Raw genomic sequence first — 17,289 nt, forward strand, 5'->3', positions numbered from 1 at the left:
CTCGAACTTAGCAGAAATGGCCAAGATTTCCGCTTATGTGAAGGATTATTCACAAGAAAGATATATTTTGGTTTGGAGAAGATGGATAGATTATATTGAGCGTAAATATGGGACCAAAAAATATCATTTGGTTTTTGAGTGAATTTTAGAGTATTATTGTTGTATAAAGGTTAGAATAGTTTACTTAGTACTATTTTTAGTTATTAAAGTAATGTTATTATTATTGTTTTTAATAACTGTATATTTGTTTAAAAGAGAGTTAAAGGAGGTTATAGATATGTTATTTTAATAGTTGATTAATGTTAGTTAGATTATGATTATTTTATTGTTAACCCTGTGATTGGCACTGGGAAGTGATGGGGGAGGGAGGGGGAGTGGAAGGGTGGGTTGGGGAAGGGGGGGATTTATATTGTAAAATTTTATAAAATTTTCAATAAAAAAAAAATACAGAACAGTAAAACAAACAAATAAAATGTAACAAAACAAAAATATACATTCAACCCTAAACACCACAACCCCAAAAAAATAGTGCACAAAAAAGGAGGTAAAAGTGATCAATTAAATTTAACATTTAACATGTAGGTTCCAAGAAGAAAAGGCAGTCAACAGGTTGAGCTAAATATTGCACCAATCTTCAAATCCCTCTGTTAACCATCTGTTATTATATTTAGCATGTAGAAAGTCCACAAACAGTTTCCTGTGTCTTATATAGCTGTCTAGTCCAATGTCTCTAATCAAAGTGGTCTCTTTTATAAAATAAAAGAGGATGGACATAAACCATGTCTTTACTAATTTCGGTATAGTCAGTGGGATTTATGCATCAACTTTCATTGTATAAAAAACTTTTCACCTCCACATAGAATTGGCCTGTCTTGTAAATTTATCCAACCTGGTTCCAAGAAGAATTAAATTGTCTTGTGTCTGAAGGCAGCCTTTCTTTTTTTGTGCCCCAAAACATTTCTGAAATGTAGACATTTCACTTTTTATATTAGCTTGTAAACAATTATTCTTATCCAAAATTATCCTCAGCCGGTTCCCTTATCTACTTCTCCTTGGCTCATGAACATTTCAGAGTTGGGATGGAGAGCATTCTCTCTCTCTATCAATGTTCAAGAGGTATGGATCAAACATCAGTCCTTTTCAGCTGCGGGCCTCCACCCTTGGAAACAACTCTATGTTTGAAAGAGTTCTCTCTCTCTCATTCTCTTAATCTCTCTCTCTCTTTCTCTCTCTCTCTCTCAAAACAATTGAATCTCAGATGATAAAATCTGGCTAAAGGAAATGTGTCAGGTCTTCATTGTACTAATGAAGAGCAAACAATATAGGATGAGTTTAGATATGGTCCAAATTTGATTGTCAAATTGTTTAAATAGTGGATATAAATCATATCTAAATCAAGTTGTATAATGTCAATAATTTGTTTTGATTTTGATTTGTTAACTGCTATTGTTTCTTTTTTTCCTTGTAAGTAACATTAAATTAATAATAGAACAGACCTGTGTCTTTCTCTGAAATATAGATGATCTATATTCTAAGTGTACTTATTTGATGTTTGTTAGAGCAATGGGAAGAAAGAGTAAGTGAAAGTTAAATATACTGGCCACTTTTTCATTATTACCCTTTCATGATTCCCCCTCTCTTTCATTCTCTTTCAAGTAGCTCCATTCATTTCTTCAAGGCATTTCTTTTAACAATTCAGCTGGGGAGAGAGTCTTCCTGAATGAGAAAGGGGAAGCAACAGGTGGATTCGACATCACCAACTTGATCACTTTTCCAAATAGATCCTTTCAGAGAGTTAGAGTTGGAAAGATGGATCCTCATATTCTCAACAGGAAGGAATTATTCATTGATGAAGAGCTGATTATCTGGCACCCAGGTTTTAACCAGGTGTGGATCATTTAATCAACTATTTGATCTGTTATGATCCAATATTGAACATAGTCTCTTTAGAAGTCTAATTTGTCTTTTTTGAAAGAAAAATGGCATATTATGTACAAATATTGTCAATGATCAAGCATTCATCAAATTGACAAAATGACATTGTAATGTAAAAGACAGTTTTTCATATTTAGGTTTTATTTTCATTCGCAATCACACATATTTCAAGAGCCCTGGTGCACAGTGGTTAGACTGCAGTACTGCAGGGTACTTCTGCTGACTCCTGGTTGCCAGCAGTTTGGCAGTTCAAGTCTCACTGATTCAAGCTTGACTCAATGTTCCATTCTTCCAAGGTCTGTAAACTAAGGATCCAGATTGTTAGGGGCAATATGCTGACTCTGTAAACTGCTTGGAGAGGGCTGTAAAGCACTGTGAAGCAGTATATAAATCTAAGTAATATTGCTACTGCCCTTCCTTCCCTCCCTCTCTCTCCCTCCCTCCCCCTTCCTTCCTTCCTTCCTTCCTTCCTTCCTTCCTTCCTTCCTTCCTTCCTTCCTTCCTTCTTCTCATTCACACCTATTGCTATTTATTCACCCTGCCATTCTCCAAATGTGCTCTTTGCACATCCTTATAATGTCAACATCTTAATGGATAGTATAAATATGTGATGGCTTGGTGGTTAAAGATACTGAGCTTGTCAACTGGAAAGCTGAGAGCCAGGGTTTGAGACCTAAGGGCAACAGGGTGAGCTCCCATTCCTACCTCAGCTTCTGTCTATCTAGGAATTCAAAAGCATGCAAATGTGAGTAGATTAATAGGTACCACTTTGGTGGGAAGGTATAGTGTTCCAGGGGCCTTTGGCATATAGCCATGCTGGCTACATGATCATGGAAAATGTTTTCAGACAACATTAGCTCCCTTGGACAAGAAATAGAGATGAGCATTGTGCCCTAGAGTCAGACACATCTAGACAGGGAAACCTTTACCTTATAAATACACCTGGACTAACCCTTTAGGAATTCAAATATTCTTCTCTCTCCCCCCTCCATTATAAAGGAGAACAATACAAACTGCTTAAAAATTTCCCTTTGCAAAATCTTTTATGTTTATCACCAGGTTATTCCATTTTCTCAGTGTAATGACCATTGCTACCCTGGCTATTGGAAACAAGGGTTGGAAGGAAAACAGTTCTGTTGCTACAACTGTGTTCCTTGCCCAGAAGGGAAAATTTCAGATCAAAAGGGTAGGTTAAACATTCCAGCAAGTTTTCATTAGATAGAACTAAGCAAACTGTAATACACTACTGTAGTGTAACAAATAGTATTGGGAGTTCTTCAAGGTGAATATTCATTTCTATACCTGTGAATCAAAATCTGTTGTTCTGAATTCAAAGGTTGCCCATAAGAGTTAAACTTTAATATCCGTCCTCACAGATTTCTGCTCCATGTTTAGGAAAAATGGGAAAAGTCTAAATGGTTTAAATGTTTATAAATTTGAAAATGCTAGACCAGTGATGGCGAACCTTTTAGAGACCCAGTGCCCAAACTGCAACCCAAAACCCACTTATTTATCACCAGGTGCCGGGTGAGCGTGGCCGCGGTGGTAATGGCAGACTGGGTGGGTGGGGCCAGGGTAATAGGGGCCAGTCCCTCGCCATCTCCGGGGCACGGCACGCGTGTCCACAGAGAGGGCTCTGAGTGCTGCCTCCGGCACGCGTGCCATAGGTTCACCACCACTGTGCTAGACAGAACTCCATTTCATAGAATAATTGCCCTTCCCATTGTACTTCTTTTATGCTGGTCCCAACTGATACAATGATGGAAAAACTGCAATTCCATAGAAACATGATCCAACTGATAGCCAATAGAAAACTTGAAAGGGATAACAGTTGGCACCCATAAAGAATATTATTTTCAAAAATATGGAATGTATAACCACATGTCTTGACTTTTCTTTCAGATATGGATGACTGTTTTCAATGTTCAGAAGATCATTATCCAAATAAAGAAAAGAAAGGCTGTATTTTGAAACAGGTAGTCTTTCTAACTTTTGAAGAACCCTTAGGAAATACTTTAGCTTTAGCATCTCTTTGTTTCTTCTTCTTGACTTCTTGGGCACTTGGAATATTTATTAAACACAGGGATACTCCCATTGTCAAAGCCAACAACAGGTCCCTCACCTACACCCTTCTTGTTTCTCTTCTGCTCTGTTTTTTCTCCTCTTTGTTGTTCCTCAGCCAACCTGACAAGGTGACCTGCCTTCTCCGACAACCAACTTTTGGCATCACTTTTTCAGTGGCCATTTCTAGTGTACTGGCCAAAACCATCACTGTAGTTGTGGCTTTCATGGCCACTAAACCAGGGTCTCAAATGAGGAAATGGGTGGGGAAAAGATTGGCCTTTTCTACTGTACTTTGCTGTTCTCTCTTGCAAGTATGTATTTGTACGCTTTGGTTGTCAACATCTCCACCGTTCCCTGAGTTGGACATGCATTCAGAGCTCCAAGAAATGATTTTACAGTGCAATGAGGGGTCAGCTTTCTTTTTCTACTGTGTTTTGGGCTACATGGGTATCTTAGCCATTGCCAGCTTTATTGTGGCTTTTCTTGCCCGTAAATTACCTGACAGCTTTAATGAAGCCAAGTTCATCACCTTTAGTATGTTGGCTTTCTGCAGTATTTGGGTCTCCTTTTTTCCAGCCTATCTGAGCACAAAAGGCAAAGCCATGGTAGCTGTGGAGGTCTTCTCCATCTTGTCCTCCAGTGCTGCATTACTGGGATGCATATTTTTGCCAAAGTGCTACATCATTGTTTTCCGGCCTGAGTTAAACCACAAAGAGCAACTCATAAAGAGGACTTAATACATAATGTAATCTTCCTTGGTATGACAAACTGCTGACAGAAAAGTGTAGAAAAATATAGCTTTTATTTCTGTCAAAGAATGATTTATGGAGAATTATTATGCAGTGCAGTGGCCTAGAGGTGGAGCTCTCACCTCACAGTCAGGAGGCTATGAGTTCGATCCTAGATAGCTGAAGATATTTCTCTCTCTGAGTGCAATGAGTAATTGTCTGCTGTGAATTTCATGTAGACATCAGGAAGAGCATCTGGTCAGTAAACAATCAGTTCCATTCAGTTGCCCTGACTCCACCCCGATGCAAGGGATTATAGTCATTAAGAGAAAATTTAAAAAATATGATTATTAAGATTTATTATGGTCACCCATTCCAACAGAAGTGCTCATGCTCATTTGCAATAACTTTCCAAAATTCTTTTGCCTAACCCTTTCTCTCTTTCAACATTCCAAGATAACAAGGATATGAGAATCCAACTTCCTTAGTTAATGTTAGGATACTAGAGATGTTAACTCAAAGGATGTCCAAAGTTTGCAGCTGCCATGTACATGGTTTTTATATTTTCCATTCTTAAACAATTTGATAAGTGTAGTAAAAAGTTAATTACATTTTATGAGTATGTATTTAACATGGAATCAGTTTTGTATTGGTTAGGGGTTTTTTTGAAATGTGAAAATTATAGAATTTCTGAAATATAAATGCATTTTTAAAAAATGTTTTATACTTGATCATAACTATTCACTTTCTAACCATCATTTGATTTCCACTGTAACATTTTATCATATTTTAATAATATGAAAAAATAGTGAAAAGAAATGTATTCTGCCACATGCTTTATTACAGGGGTGTCAAACTCAATTTCACTGAAGGCCGCATCAGCATTGTGGCTGCCCTTGGGGGGCCGGGTGAGTGTGGCCAGAGTGGGTGCAGCCTACTGGGTGGACATGGATGGAGTGGGTGTGGCCTACTGTGTGGGCATGGCCAGTTCTACATCATTTGCGTCAAGAGTGCCTGTGGGGGCCTGGGCAGGATTGGGACAGATCTGAGGGTCTCTGGCAGAAGGGGGTGGGACCGGGGCAAGTGCCAAGGCATGGTCCACCAGGGCAAGTGCCAAGATGGCCACCACAAAATTGTATATTGGCTCCCGGCTGGCCTGGGCCAGAGCCAAGGCAGCGGGGGCCTTTCCCTCACTGTATCCAGGATGGCTTCGCGGGCCACATGAAACCACTTCATGGCCGCATCCGGCCCCTGGGCCTTGTGTTTGACATGTCTGCTTTATTAGATATGTATGCTAGTCAATTACCATAATAAAGAGTGATTTGATTTACTGCTTTTTTAGTTTAGCTTTTATAATTTTTATGGTATAAGGTTTCCTGCCTGAGCAGGGGGTTGGACTTGATGACCTCCAAGGTCCCTTCCAACTTTTATTATTATTATTATTATTATTATTATTATTATTATTATTATTATTATTATTATTATTATTATTATTATTATTATTATTATTATTATATTATATTATATTATATTATATTATATTATATTATATTATATTATATTATATTATATTATATTATATTATATTATATTATATTATATTATATTATTATATTATATTATATTATATTATATTATATTATATTATATTATATTATATTATATTATTATATTATATTATATTATATTATATTAATTATATTATATTATATTATATTATATTATATTATATTATATTATATTATATTATATTATATTATATTATATTATNTCTTACCTCTATTTTCTTTTTTTTTCCTGTGAAAAGTTCTTTTTTGGAATTATTTCCCCTTTTGTTGAAGTGGCATTTTAAATGGGGGAAGAGAAGCTTAAGAAAAGAACTAAATCTATTTTTGTTTTAATGGCTGATTTTATTTTTGGATACTTGGGAGCCCCAAGAAATTTTTTTAGAGAGATTTAAGATGTTATGTATTTGGAGAGTATTGTTTTCTTTTATTTTTTATGGTGTCCGAAAAGACTGATTATTTGATTAACTTTGATTATTTGTCGGGGGACATCTTCTGCTGAAACTACGTATTGTTCTTGCTATTTTTTTTTCTCTTGGAATTTGTACAAAGGAAAAAGACTAAGAAACTTGGGAGGAGATGGATATTGATTGATTGCCTTTAAATACAGTCTCCCCCCAAAAGATAATGTCTTCAAATATAAATGGAGGAAACCCATTCAGATTCTATTTATAAGTATATTTTGGACAATATTTTGGAAAACACGGAGATGATAATTGCCTGCAGAAAGGAGATTTCTTTACATCGACAAAGTCAAGCACAAGGTTTAACTGAAACTGCAGTTTATATTCAAGAGACTTGTTCTCAGTCCACTGAGATGGAAGAAGCAAATGTACATTTGGATTATCAATTGATACTGGGAAAAAGCCTTGTATATTAATGGACAAATGACCTATAATAAGGAAATGGAGGAGTTTACTTCAGAAGGACAAGCTGATTTGCAGATACCATTTGACTTTCTGATAGAGGAAATTCTATTGGAAGAAAAGCAAAACTTGACTAAAGAGGACTATACTAAAAAAATGATTTCAACTAAAGTTTATGCAACTTTAAAAAAGATGGGAAATGACGTTTTGGTATGAGCTTTTCAGAATGGCTATAACTCTTATATCAGCCTAATAAAATGGACAATGGGAGACCTCTTGTTGCTGTGTACAGTGTGGCAGGAGACAATGGGAGAGCTATTTGCGGAACTAGAGACTCGACTATGGAAACCTATTTGGAATAGAAAGAAACCCAGAATAAGATATAAATATTAAATTTGAGATGATAATTATGGATGGTACAGGTTTTATAGTGATTTGGACTGTCTTGGATTTGGATTTTGTTAAAAGGGAGGCTATTATGAAATGATTTAGAATTTAATAATGAAATATATAAAAATATATATTTTTGTGTATGTTTGTTTTTTCTTTTTTGTGGTTTTTTTTGGGAATGAGATGGAATTAATAATTGGAGAATTATTGAAAAAGAATATAAATATAGCTGAGAAATGTAAGAATTTATTTTTGGAGCTAATATGTTTAAATAAGAGAAATTTGGGGCCCCTGAATAGTGAAATAAATAGGTTAGTTTAAATTTAAATATTTGAAAAATTAATAAAGTCTAAAACAGGATCTTTGGGATAGATAATGAGCTTTTGTAAACGTTTATTGATTAATGAAATTCATATTCGGCGATATATTTAAGGAAAATTTGTGTTAGAAATGTACTAATGAGATTACAATAATTTAAATAGATAGAGAGTGTTAGTTTAGATTTAAGCATTTAATTTATATCTAGCGATATATTAATGAATGAATTGGTTTTAGTATTGTACTAATTTGATTATTATATTGATATTGAGCGGTTGAAAGTTTTTACTGATTAAGGGAACTTATATTTAGATATATTAATGAATGAATTGATTTGAATGAATTTATTTGATTATAATATTCTACATAGATAGAGAGGGAAATTTTAAGAAATATTGTGTGAATTGTATATTTATAATGTTATTATTTCTTTTGTAATTGACCACCATATCTTTACGTTGGCTCTTAAGCTTCTGTTGGTGTAAAATGGAAAACTAATAAAAATTGTTGTTGTTTTTTAAAAAAGAGATAATTGTGGCATTTGGTATGAAAAGCAAAGGTGAAATCTTGAAATAAATCTGAAGCTCTATCTTGTACAGGAAGAGACCACAAAGATGAAAATATATGTGGAAAATATTGTGAATGTTCTAATGAAGATGATAGATAGATAGATAGATAGATAGATAGATAGATAGATAGATAGATAGATAGATAGATAGATAGATAGATAGATAGATAGATAGATAGATAGATAGATAGATAGATAGATAGATAGAGATAGCTGCCTTGTACAAACATTCCTTGCATGGTCAACCTCTCCGGGTTGACCACTATTGCAGATTCTGCCTAATGTAAGAACCTGCCCCAACTAGTTTTCTCAGGAAAGTACAACTCTTGACACCATAAGGTTAATCAAAAGAACTTTTACTGAGAAACAGTAAAGATTGCAGTAAGGTCAGGCAGAATCTAATGATCCCGCACAAACCATCAAGCTATTCTTCCCATTTCGAAACCCAACCCCCCTGACCAGTCCATCAGCAGCCAATACAGTGCTGCAAGGTTGTTTTGAGAGTGCTGAGGTATGGGACAGATAACGGGTCATCCTCAGGGCTCAGCAACCTTGCAGTCAGGCTGGAACTGGCTGGGAGGGAATCCATCCCATCTCTAAAGAGGATTGCCCTCTCTAATTCTCATGCAGTTACAACAAAAGTGAAAACATGTAAAAATGCTTACATAGGTTCTTTTTTAGCCAATAAAAGAAAGATTAGGGAGATGCAGGTTTAAATTCATGGTCAATTTGGGCAGCCCTCTGCATAACTTTGGGGAGACCGCTGGATTGTCATTTAAGCAAAGCCTAAAAGGAATTTTTTTTAGGAAGAAAATTAAAGCAGGATTATTATCATATATGCCTGATTTATCATCTGTAAATTCATTGAATATAAAACCTGGCAATTTCTACTGCAAATGAGAATATGATTAAATATAGCTTAAAAAAACAGATTAACGTGCAGCACCCATTCTTAGAATTGACAAAAAAGATCCTGATGTTTATGCAGATTTTTCTTCTTAGGATCAAAAACCAACAATAAAGGAAGCAGCACCCAAAAAGCCACAAACATATGGTGAGGTAGCCATGACAGTTTCAGAGAAGATATAGGGGTCCTCATGGGACATTATGCATAAAGACAAGGATTTGTTGGTGGAACACACAACCTATTGAAACAGAGCCATGAAAATTCTGACAGTCACACTCAGTAACCACATTTTTTCTCTTCTTTGTGTACTAGTTCAATAGTTCTTATTGTGATTCGTGGTGCCCTAACTTAGACTAGTTATATTGACATGTGTTCATTTAAAAAATAATTAAACTATCAGCCACTTATTCTCTCATGAAAAATAAAAGTTTTTTAATGACCCTGTAATCCCTTGCTTTCGGGTGGAATCAGGGTGACTGAATGGACCTGAGCATTTACTGGCCTGATGCCCTTCCTGATGCCTACATGGAGTTCACAGCAGATATTTTCTCTCTGTGCCCAAAGAGAAAAACATCTGCCACTACCTAGGATCAAATTCACAGCCTCCTGACTGTGAGGCAAAAACTCCACCTGCTCCTCCATGAAAAATAAAACAATTATCTACAGGAATCACTATATTTTTTTAGCCAGGCTCAAATATTAAAGACTTTGCATGAAGGCATTTCAATTCAACAACAATCAAGGTATCTGTTTGGTTGTTAATTAACTTTTGAACCACAGGGAGATTGGCACAAGGGATAATAATGATCCTGTCTGATTCATTGTGTCACGTTCCCTCCTGCCTTTCTTCCTTGCAGAATATATATTCTGATCCTGGTGATATTCAAATTGGCACATGCATGGCTCTTCAAACAGAAATTGATGGATTGTCCCATGAAGAGCATTTTCAGATAAAATCTTTGGATTAAACAGTGGATGAACCATTGGGGTGCATACATACCCTGGAACAGACAAATATTTTCACCATCCCAAAAACATGAAGATGTTATTCCTTTTGATGTTCCTGATGCACAAGGTAGTTACTCTGAGATGCCCTTCAAGTGAAGCTTTCCCTATTCCACATGAGTGGTTCCAGCCTGGTGATCTTGTCATTGGTGGGATGGTGTCTCACATTTTTTACCACTTTTATGAAACTGAATTTAAGGAACACCCTTCTCTAAAACCTTATGACTTACCTCTGTAAGAATTTTTATTTTTCCCATATATTTTCTTAGCTTAGCCAGGTCCCCCAAAATTTCTGTTATATGCTTTCTTTACATTATATTAAAGACCTTCTCATGAAATGCATGAAAGTTTAGTGCAAGAGGTCTATTGAAGGACATTTTACACCAAACTTTCATGAGAAGGACTTTAATATAATGTTTAATTTATTGTATAATTTAATGAGCTTGAGGTAATTTAAAAAATGTTCTCCATGATCACCCCTTACAAAACATACATACAGTAAATAAATGATATTTGCTGAAGCTGTTCCTATTATACTTTGTGCCCAAATTGTTAGAAGTATATTTGTTAACTAAAAAATGTCACTACTTTTATTTGCTGTTGTATATAGTGGCTGCAAATCATGAAAACACCAGGTAAAATGCAGAACTGAACTCTGTGGAAATTATTGAATATTTTAGAAAGGATATTCTATGCCTACTTCCAAGAGAGATGGTTTGTTATTCATATAGAGAGCATGCCTCCTTATAAGAATTGTGAAATTCTATTTTCAATGGGGTATTTAATTTATTTGCAGTGTAATAACCAAATTCTACCAGCATGTCCTTGCCTTGGCCTTTGCTGTGAAGGAGATCAATGAGGACTCCCAGATCTTACCTAACATCACCCTTGGGTTCCACATCTATGATAGTTACTACAACCCAAGCATGACCTATCGCTCCACTCTGGACCTACTTTTCAAATCCCAGGAATTTGTCTCTAACTACAAATGTTATACCCAGAAGAATCTCATGGCCATCATTGGAGGATTAGATGTTCCTACTTCATCCTACATGGCACAAATTATAAGTATCTTCAAGATTCCACAGGTAATTTTAGCAGAAGGCTGAAAGAGAAACTTTTCTTTCTTTTTAAATGAATATCAGAGATTATTTTTTGGGCATGCCTTTCCGTAGGACTTCAATTAACTCCACTTTTTCTCCCTTCTACAATTTTTTTCTCACAACCCAATAGGTTGGCTCAAAGTAATCAATCAAGAAAATAAAAATCTTTTATTTGAAATATTACAAAAGTAAAATTTAAACCACAAATTACAGTACAAAATTAATCTTATTTGAGATGGTCATCTGATCTTCCGGTATGACTACTACATGTAGTTGAATTCTGGAGCTGTGTTGAGAGAAGGAGTGAAAAGGCTGGCTAGCACATGCTACACAATTGGTACATAAAGTCTCTGAGCATGAGACCATATACAATTTCACATAATTGATTTTCCAGTCTCTTTTTCAAATGCTCCAGTGATGCAGCACTCACAAATTCTGGAGGCAATCTGTTCCATTGGTTGATTGTTCTCACCATTAGGAAATTTCTCCTAATTTTTAGGTTGTTTATCTCCTTGATTGGTTTCCATTCATTGTTTCTCCTCTTGCCTTTGGTGCTTTGGAAGCTAGTTTACCCTCTCATCTTTGTAGGAACTCATAAATATTGGAACACTGCTATCATGTCTCATGGTTTTAGGGAGGATCTGCTTTCAGTCACTTCCTGCCCATCCCCAACTCAAGGCTATCCAGCATTTTCACTTTTTCACATTTTCACTGCTAGATTCCACCAAGTCACCCAATAATAGTGACAACTCTCTTTGCTATGTGTGGGTTGGTGTCTATTAATAATAACTGAATGTAAAATTCAACTGATTTGCCTGGAAATTGTTGAAGGATTGGAGCTTTATGTTACTTTTGGAGATTTCTATAATAATTGCAGTAAATGAAGACATACTTGACTATTTCTGTTCCTCCAGAGTCTTGTGGATAGTGTTTCATGCATTCTCTACCTGGGGCAGAGAACGGCAGAAGATAACACAATAACCCTAGCTCTTAAAAAGCTTTTTCCTAAGCTAGAAAGAGGTTACATGCTCAGATAGTTAGCAGGTTTCAGGCTGTTCATAGACATGAACTATCTGGAAGTCTATAGTAGCAAACTAAATTTAGCTTGTAGTCCAGTTATATTCATTCAGTGAGAAAATATTTCATCTTGGAGGTTTTATTGCTTTAATGTTCATCAAATCCATAATGCAACTAGAGTTTGAGAACTTTTCAATTGTTCAGTTTCCATCCAGGAGTCATTTTTCCATCTTTTTTCACTGGTTATCATAAATAATAATTTTCCTTTCCTTCTTTCCTTTCCTTTCCTTCCCTTCCGTTCCCTTCCGTTCCCTTCCCTTCTCTTCCTTTCCTTTTTCTCTTTGTCTGTCTTCCTTCCTTCCTTCCTTCCTTCCTTCCTTCCTTCCTTCCTTCCTTCCTTCCTTCCTTCCTTCCTTCCTTCCTTCTTTCATTCTTTTCCTGTAGTTGACCTATGGCTCTTTTGCCCAGGAAGAATTTCAGAGTAACAAATTATCTTCACTTTATTGCATGGTGCCAAATGAGGACTATCAGTACATGGGAGTTATACAACTTTTCCTCCATTTTGGATGGAGGTGGATTGGAGTCTTTACTTTTGAAACTAAGGGAGAACGTTTTTTGCAGAAACTGCAGCCATTGATTTCACAGAATGGGATCTGTTTAGCTTTCACACAAACAATTCCACAACATATCCACTTAGAAGATTTGTCAGAATTGTTCGATTCAGTCTCAATTATTTCTGATAAATTGATGGATCGGAAAGCGAATGTTTTTCTTGTCTATGGAGAATCATTCACAATAGTGTGGCTCAGAACTGTCATGTTTCTACGTGATCCAGAAAATAAAGACATATCAATATTTACAAAGGTTTGGATCCTGATGAACCCAATTGATTTCATACTGACGGGAACTCAAAGGAGTTGGGATCTTCAGATGTACCATGGGGCTCTTTCCTTTACAGTGCATTCAAGAGACATTCAAGGCTTCAAAGAATTTCTTCAAGTCATCAAACCTTCAATCCACAAAGATGGATTTCTTCAAGAGGTTTGGCAACAATTGTTTGACTGTGTGTTTTTAAAGGCAAACTTACCTTCATCTATCAATGGAGTTTGTAGTGGGGAAGAGAATTTGGAGAATCTGCCTGCACCTCTGTTTGAGTTGAAGATGACTAGCCAAAGCTACAGTATCTACAATGCTGTTTATGCAGTGGCACATTCTTTGCATGAGGCAATGACATCAAGTCCCAAGTGGACAAAAATTCAAAGGGTTGAATTTCCAAATCTGCAGCCTTGGCAGGTAATCTCCCCATGCCATTCCTATCTTTTGTTTTAGCAAATAGTAATTCTCAATGTGATATGACTTGTTTGGCCTGGCCTATGGCCACATATCATTAGAGATCCTAAAGCAACTAGAGTTTTATTGTAAGAGATTGTTCTTTGTTACGGAATAAAAGATATTTAAAAGTAATACTGCCTTTGCAAATTTTGGTCTAGTCAAAGGGATGAATGTATCTACCATCATTCCATTAATCACAATTTCTTCTTTCCTGACTTATAAATTCATCAGTCCTGGTTCCAAGAATACAATGGAGAGGCATCTGAAGGCAGTCTTTGTTTTTTGCCCAACAAATCTTTCTGAAATGGGAACATTTCATTTTTTACTAATTTTTTGAAATTTAATCAAGGCAGGTTTGTTATCCTGGGAACATAAAACTTATGACAGTTGTTCTATTGTAGCAGAGGTGTGTTAATTCCATGAAATGATGTTGGTTTTTAGATTTATGGTAAATTACCAGAAGAATTGCTGATTTTGCTGTCTTTAAAGTACTCATGATGATTAATTGATAAAGTAAGTTCCATATTTCAGTTAATGATTGTTCTTGATCTGTTGACATTTTCTTCTTCTGTATTTGAAGACAGGGAATGTTGTTTGGTTTCCGTGGAAGGAAGAGTAAAAGAAAGAGAAATTCCTGATGCATTGTTTCCTTTTTAAATCACTTTCTTCTTTTCCTTCAAGTAGCTCCATCAGTTTCTTCAAGAGATTTCTTTTAACAACTCAGCTGGAGAAAAAGTCTTCTTTAAAAACAGAAGAGAAGGTCCAGGTGGCTTTGACATTATCAACATGATCATTTTCCCAAACAGATCCTTTCAGAGAGTTAAAGCTGGAAAGTTACACCCTAATGCTCCAAAAGGAAAAGAAGTTATCATTGAGAACACAATCCTTTGGCATCCTGGTTTTAACCAAGTATGAATAGCAATTGGGCTGTTGATTTATTACATTATTAAAAAGTAATAGTGATAGTGCTTAGACGTACAGTATATACTGCTTCATAGTTCTTTACAGCCCTCTCTAAACAGTTTACAGAGTCAGCATATTGTCCCCAACAATCTGGGCCCTCATTTTACTGACCTCAGAAGGATAGAAGGCTGAGTCAACTTTGAGCCAGTGAGGACTGAATTCCTGGCAATGACCTGAATTAGCATGCAATACTGCATTCTAACCATTGAGCCACTATGGCTCAATCATGTTCAGATACAAAGGAATAAATAACCCTAACCCTAAACCTCTGTAAAATGTTAACAATGTTAAGGGTCATTTATGTAAGTCAATGTAAATCATTTCCATTGTTTAATCGAGATTCTTTCATATCAATGGCTATGTTTATGTCTGTAGGTTCTTCCTGTTTCTTTGTGTAATGACCCCTGTTCCCCAGGATCCTGGAAGAGAAGGGCTGAAGGCAGTCAGTTCTGTTGCTATGACTGTGTTCCATGCCTAGAAGGAAAGATTTCTAATGGAACTGGTAGGTTATCAATTTCACACCGGATTGACACTACATCTGCCGAAAGGGCAGTTTTGCTTCTGAGCCCCACACATACCAGAAACTGCATGCCACCATCGTTCACCTGCCGTGTCCCCCCGAAAACCCCTGCGATCTCCTATCACATGCTGGCAGGCAGAATCCCCATGGCCTAAAAGTCCCATTCTGTCTCCTACATGCTCAAGAAGTTATGAGGGGAGGAGGAGATATTAACAGTGTCACGGTCGCCATGCTGCCACCGGCTGTGGCTTTCCCACTAGGGGGCAGGATGATACCAGTGAAAGGGAAGCCTTACAGGCTGTGACATCAGGCCAGTGAGTGGGGCATGGAGGCACTAGTGCCTAGGAAGGTGAGCAGCAGCCCCAGTGGCAAGAAGGGCCGCCAAAAAGAGCAGAGTCTGTTTGTGTGCCTGCTACAAACTCACCCATCAGCCATGCTCTCCATACCTCAAATCAGCTGTAGCATGCCATGGACAGATTGGCTGATGCGGGCAAGGCAGGCGCACATACAGACTCCACTGTTTTCAGTGGTGCTTTGGTGCCTGAACCAACAACAGGGAGCTGGATGTGGTGACGTGAGGCCTGGCAAAGTAGAGCCAGATGAGGAGAGGGCCAACAAAGCAGGGCATGGCCAGGCGTGACAGGAAAGGTGTGGAGAGGTGGGGAGAAGCTGGGAGGGGCAGAGCACGGTGAGGCAAATGAGCTGCAGTTGTTCCTGTGCACCACCAGCATCCAAGCACTTGCCATTCCCTGTGTGTGCACTGCAAGGGTGCCCAGCCAGGTTGGGATGGGCCAGGGCTTGGGCAATGGACTGGGGCAGCTGGGGCCAGTCACTTGCCATTTCTGGAACAGCTCCAGGAGCCAAATTTGGGCCCTTGGCAGGCCGGCCCTGACCCGCAGGCCTTGTGTTTCATATATCTGCTTTATAAGGACTTCAGCTGTGGGTGTGTCAAGTGAGGGTCTTATGATGTGTCAGGTGTGAGTCATCAGAGATGGGCTCGTGATGGGGAGGTTACTTCAGGTCAGGGCCATGGGATGATGTGAATTATCAGGGGGTCAAGATCCATCACCATCCTCTCACTGATGACTCATACCTGAGCCATTGATAATTCACACTCTACAATGAACATGACCTGAAGTACCTTCCCCATCACAAGGCCCATCACAAGCCCCTCTCTGATGACTCATACCTGACCCATCATAAGACTCTCACTTGACACATCCCCACCTAAAGCACTTATAAATAGTAAAGCACTGAAATAGAAATCTCCTAAATGTCACTGAAAATGTTACATAGCCTGGTAACAAAAAGTTGAGAGAATGAACCTTCACCCTCAACATTCTGAGTGCTATAAACTGATTAAGGTCAGTTTAGCAGCAATGAATGCAACATTTCTTTTCCATGTGATCTGCCATTTTCCAAGTTTTAACTTCCATAAAAACCGGAAAATATGAAGAAGCAAAGGGAATTTCACTAGGTCACAGATGTCTTAGGAACGGATCAGTTATTTTATCGTCCAAGGCACAAAGGATGGATATTTGTAGAACCAACTATAGTTCTCCACGTAGAAAACAAAAGCATCTTAAAGTCAAGATAAAATACAGGGATGGACATGTCCCTTTGAGAGCTGTATGCAATGAAATTCCATTTTAATGTATGCCAATTAGTGTACAATAAAGTTTCTATTCTATTCTGTTCTGTTCTGTTCTTTTCTATTCTACTCTAAATAGCATTTTATCAGAAAGGTACATTACAGAAAAGAATGAGAACTCGCATCCACACAGGCTATAATTTTCAAAAACACAAAATGGATAGTGTTGTGTTCTTTGTATTCCCCCCCCTTAATCCCCTATGCATATCCTGATCACCCATTAAGGGTGATTGCCCTTCACCATTGATCGCCCATTAAGGGTGATTGCCCTTCACCATTGATCGCCCATTAAGGGTGATTGCCCTTCTCCATCTGCATACAGTTTCATGCCCGTTGCTGGTTGGCTAACTAGCAACA

The 17,289-nt window shown here is 37.3% G+C and overlaps 2 protein-coding genes across 2 annotated transcripts in view; both read left to right on the forward strand.

Moving 5' to 3' along the window:
- Positions 1–4,736, forward strand: part of LOC107299161 (vomeronasal type-2 receptor 26-like) — a 23,160-nt gene extending 18,424 nt beyond the window's left edge. The window contains exons 6-8 of the mRNA XM_015828528.1: positions 1,660–1,887; positions 2,995–3,121; positions 3,838–4,736. Coding sequence (XP_015684014.1) covers positions 1,660–1,887; positions 2,995–3,121; positions 3,838–4,736 — 1,254 coding nt within the window. The remainder of the gene's footprint in view (positions 1–1,659; positions 1,888–2,994; positions 3,122–3,837) is intronic.
- Positions 4,737–12,973: 8,237 nt separating this feature from the next.
- LOC107299162 (vomeronasal type-2 receptor 26-like) overlaps positions 12,974–17,289 on the forward strand; it is an 8,855-nt gene continuing 4,539 nt past the window's right edge. The window contains exons 1-3 of the mRNA XM_029286697.1: positions 12,974–13,759; positions 14,483–14,707; positions 15,137–15,263. Coding sequence (XP_029142530.1) covers positions 12,974–13,759; positions 14,483–14,707; positions 15,137–15,263 — 1,138 coding nt within the window. The remainder of the gene's footprint in view (positions 13,760–14,482; positions 14,708–15,136; positions 15,264–17,289) is intronic.

The sequence above is a fragment of the Protobothrops mucrosquamatus genome, unplaced genomic scaffold (genome assembly GCF_001527695.2).
Source record: "Protobothrops mucrosquamatus isolate PMUCROS unplaced genomic scaffold, P.Mucros_1.0 scaffold4628, whole genome shotgun sequence".
In the NCBI taxonomy this organism is placed as follows: domain Eukaryota; kingdom Metazoa; phylum Chordata; class Lepidosauria; order Squamata; family Viperidae; genus Protobothrops; species Protobothrops mucrosquamatus.